General features: G+C 44.5%; 1 protein-coding gene across 4 annotated transcripts in view; it reads left to right on the forward strand.

Annotated features, from left to right (window-relative positions):
• Positions 1–4763, forward strand: part of Stoml3 (stomatin like 3) — a 27977-nt gene that overhangs the window by 18557 nt on the left and 4657 nt on the right. For all 4 annotated transcript variants that reach the window (XM_031373812.1, XM_031373811.1, XM_031373814.1 and 1 more), the window contains 2 exons: positions 1339–1421; positions 2896–3099. In XM_031373812.1, coding sequence (XP_031229672.1) covers positions 1339–1421; positions 2896–3099 — 287 coding nt within the window. The remainder of the gene's footprint in view (positions 1–1338; positions 1422–2895; positions 3100–4763) is intronic.

Here is a 4763-nt window from a genome sequence, read left to right on the forward strand (position 1 = left end):
CACACACACTCACACACTCATACACATAGTCACACACACACTCTCTCTCTCACACACACACACACTCATACACACAGTCTCACATACACACACTCACACACATACACACTCACACACACAGAAGGGTGGGGTGGCGAGGTTAGGATGGGGATTCTTTCCAGAGGACTCAGGAAGCTTTAGAGAACAAAACAAAGCTGGAAACACTATGAATTAACAACCAAATCCACAGTGTTCTCAGTCCCTCCTGCTGGCTCCTTACACAGATTAAACGCTGATTTCTGCCTTGAAAACGAACACAGTAACAAAGATTTCCTGACCGATGGAAATGACTCGCTCTGCATCCTTCTCTTGCTTATGTGCCTCATGGCTGTTATCCTTAGAACACAAATCTCCAGGGTAGATCTGAAGACCCACAGTGCTCTCAGATGGGATCTCTTACATTGCCTTACCCTGACCAGCTCTAAGCCCTGTCTTTATTGTTTGGAATCAGAAGCAACACATCCCACTGATCACAGCTCTGGAGTCATGGTTGTTCTCAGTTCTGAGGTGTCCTCTCGGCAGGGAACCTGAGCCCCTGGAAAACCATGCTAGCTGAGTGCCCAGTGCTCTACCTCTGAGCTACCCCAAGCATTAACATTTTTTCTTAAACTTTTGAGAAAACTCAAAGCTTTCTCAAAACTCCAGACAGGGTTGGATTTCCTATGTGATCCAGGCAGGACGTGAACCTGTAATCCCACCTTAGACTTCTTCCTGACTGGATGATGGACTCTAATGCAGTAGTCTTCAGTGTGGAGATTGTTGCCAATGGCTTATAGTCAAAGCCAAACTTGACTCTTTATCGTTAGGAAACCAATTTCCTAAATACCCCCTTTAAATTAACCTCAAAATAAATGTTTAAGTCGAAATAGACGACCTAAGAATAAAAAATTTTAAAACATGTACGTCAGGGGCCTTAGTGTTTTGCCAAAGGCCCTAACTTCCTAAGTAGTTACTTTGCTTTAATTATTGCTGATCAGAATAAGTCCCCGTCACCAAAGTTGAGGTGTTTACTCTGAAGATCTGAGAAATGCATACAGAATCACAAAATGGGGCAGTGGTGGCACACACCTTTAATCCCAGCACTTGGGAGGCAGAGGCAGGCGGATTTCTAAGTTCAAGGCCAACCTGGTCTACAGAGTGACTTCCAGGACAGCCAGGGCTACACAGAGAAACCCTGTCTCGAAAAACCAAAAAGAAAAAAAAAGGCATATCACAAAATAATGCTCAGCCTATCTGGAAGACTGTCCATGCCATTCGTTTGGATGGGTCAAACTTGAAATCAATTTTATTCTTTTAAAGGTTTGATCCTGGTCCTGCCTTGCATTGACGTGTTTGTCAAAGTGGATCTTCGAACGGTTACTTGCAACATTCCTCCACAAGAGGTATGGAATTAAACAAGGGCTACTCAAAAATAAAACTGTTGCACAGGCTCACTATGACACGGGCATCATTTTAACCCACCAGGGAAAGGACGGGGAACCCCACCCCAACCTCAGGGCCTGCGTGAATTGCTTCAGATGGCTCTGTTCTGCCAAAGGAGAATGAATTGGAAGGGAAGGGCTGAGAGATTGATCCCTGGCGGGGAAGCTGTATGGAGACCAGAGGGTTACGGCAGGGAAGCTGAGTGGAACCTGCAGTAGAGCAGGGGCTGGTTAGGCTGCAGTCTCCACAGCCTCCTCAGAGGGACCTTTAGAAATAGCTGTATGACTTATATTTACTTCTGCTGTTCATATTTGGTGTTGGAACAGAACAAGTGTCCGAACAGTACAGAGGCTATACAGGACCCATCTGAATTTAAACTCCAGAAAATTCTTGAAATAGTGTGAATCATGACCCAAACCTGGTAACTGGGTAACTGAGAGCTGGGGAACAGGAAGCAATATTGACTACCATCCCGCCCTATTATAGCCAAAGACATTTAGAAAGAAAAGAAAATGCAGGAAAGATGGAGGACTGGGGATGGCCAAAGCAATAAGCAGTCAGGAGACCAGTCAGGGCTCGGGCACCTGCTAGTCACCTCAGACTATCAGGAGGCATGGGGGCCAGCTTCAGATGTGAGCCATCCCATCACAGACCCTGGGAAGCTTCAAAAGGCTTTTGTGGGTCTACAATAGACAGTTTTCAGTTTTCAGGGCTCTGGTCCCAGGGTCTTTCCATAAATGTCATTGGGAGAAAGAGAGAGACAGAGAGGGAGAGGGAGAGGGAGAGTGACAGGGAGGGGGAGGGAGCAGGGAGAGGGAGAGAGAGAAGCAGAGAGAGAATGTTAAGCTGTTCAGACTGCCTGATGCAGAATCTCTATAAAGTGAAATTGTTTTGCCTGAGACTGGAACACGGTCTCTGGTGCCCTCTATGTTTCCTAAGAAGCATTGCTTCTTCTTCGAATGAGAACCAAGTAGACAACAGGATACAAAATCTATGTCTGTTTGGAAGGAGAAGATAGTAGGGCTTTATGCCTGGGGGAGGTAAGAATGTGCCAAGTCAAGGGGTTCTCAACCTGTGGGTCGAGACCCCTCAGAGATCACATAGCAGACACCTTTCATGTCAGATATTTACATTGTGGTTCCTAACAATAGCAAAATTATAGACATGAAACAACGAGACAGTTAACACATGAGGAACTCCATTAAAGGGTCACAGAATGAGGGAGGTTGAGAACCACGGCTCTATGTTGAAGCTACAGGGATAGGCAGGGGCCAAATCTGCAGTCTTTATTATTTTGAAGATGGGACATGCTTGGCAACTGCTAGCCTGTGCTGCCATTAACGATGTCCTTCAGTGAGGGAAGACTCTGGGGTTGGCTGCCTCTTTGCGTTGTAAAGTAATATACCATGGTTCCACCCTGCCTATGCTCTGCAGATCCTCACGAGAGACTCTGTGACCACCCAAGTGGATGGAGTCGTCTATTACAGAATCTACAGTGCTGTCTCAGCCGTGGCCAATGTGAATGATGTTCACCAGGCCACGTTTCTGCTGGCTCAGACCACTCTGAGAAATGTCTTAGGGACACAGACCTTGTCCCAGATCTTGTCTGGACGAGAAGAGATTGCGCATAGCATCCAGGTAAAGAAAGACTTCAGTACTAAAAGCTCACATCTTGAATTCCCTCACTCCAGGTCAGTGATTCTCACTACCCATCCCGAGACTCCCCAGCCCAGGGATAGCTGCACTCTCGAGATGGGTTTCCTTTTCTCTAGTAATGACATGTGTCTGTCATCCTAAAGTAGAGATTTAAAGATTTGCATGGGGCTAGAGAGACAGCTCAGCCACTGAGAGTGTTCTTGCAGAAGACCTGGGTTTGACTCCCAGCACTCACGTGGTGCTTTATAACAATATGTAACTCCAGTTCCAGAGAATCTGATGCCTTTTCTGGTCTCCTTGGGTACCAGGTACACATGTGGTGCATAGACATACATGCAGGCAAAACATTAAACATTAAATGGGAGAAAGGAGCTTTGAGAATTGTTCCTCTTATTTTGTATGTTTAAGTTAGAAATTATGAACAAACAGTACACACTTTACCTTTTTAAAAAGTGGTTACAAGTCAAATTTATTTTCAGTTTAAACTACCCTAAAAGAAGTACAACTGTTATCAGGTAGTCCCCAGACCCCTATCTTTCATTAGCGTAAAACAGGAAGGTTCATTTGAGGCAGCAAAACTGGGAGATATGTGGACAATTTAAACCTTACACTATAGGCAGTATCAGTAATCACCCATAATCAATAATAACCATTGAATGTGTAACAAATCTGAATTTTGCTGATGCCATATTCTAGTTTATAAATAGCATTTTTGTATTTTCTTATGTCCATGGCTTTGTGTGACTCTGAGCCTCCTCTCTGTAAGTTACAAGGAAAGTCAACCTGAATCCTTCATGGCTTCTGAGCAACCATAAGGTAGAATGGACAAGTACCTATCAGTACTGTAAGGTAGAATGGACAAGTACCTATCAGTACTGTAAGGTAGAATAGACAAGTACCTATCAGTACCGTAAGGTAGAATGGACAAGTACCTATCAGTACTGTAAGGTAGAATGGACAAGTACCTATCAGTACTGTAAGGTAGAATGGACAAGTACCTATCAGTTCTGCCCAAGGATGTCAATGAGAACCATAAAAATTTGACAACACTCCAAAGGTGGATCTCACACATCTTAGGCAGTCTCACCAACTCCTGGGGTCCCACAAAGTCATGGCCAGCAGAAGCAAGACCACTGGTTGGTTGGTGGCCGAATTCTTTGCCCCTGGGTTCTCCTTAGACTTTGTCATTCTTGTTTGTCTCTGGAGGTAACCTGCAACATGTCTTCCACAGATTAAAGTCTGCATAAAGAACAGACTTTTCAAATGTACTGAAAATATGTTCTAAAACATGTCTTGTTTTAAAACGTCAGTATCTTACTGCTCCAAGGCAGAGGCTTAAGAAAGCAAGACAAGTATTTTAGGAAAAAAAGTCAGTAATGGCCACTAGGTCATCCTGTGTGATACCTCCAACCCACGTGACGAAGCTGACAGGAAGCCTAGGTGAGAAAACCTGAGACTCAGGTTATCAAGCTGATGCAGTGATTCATGGCTGCTAATTTGACGGCCAGGACAAATCCAGGTCTGTCTGAGAAGCCTGCGTACTGGCATCTGGAACATTTGCTGAAGTCTGCAAGGATGTCCTATAATTTCCTAGGGAGGTTACGGGGTGAACTCTTTCAGTTGACCATTTTTTTTTTTTTTTTTTT

Source organism: Mastomys coucha, unplaced genomic scaffold (genome assembly GCF_008632895.1).
Source record: "Mastomys coucha isolate ucsf_1 unplaced genomic scaffold, UCSF_Mcou_1 pScaffold16, whole genome shotgun sequence".
NCBI lineage: Eukaryota > Metazoa > Chordata > Mammalia > Rodentia > Muridae > Mastomys > Mastomys coucha.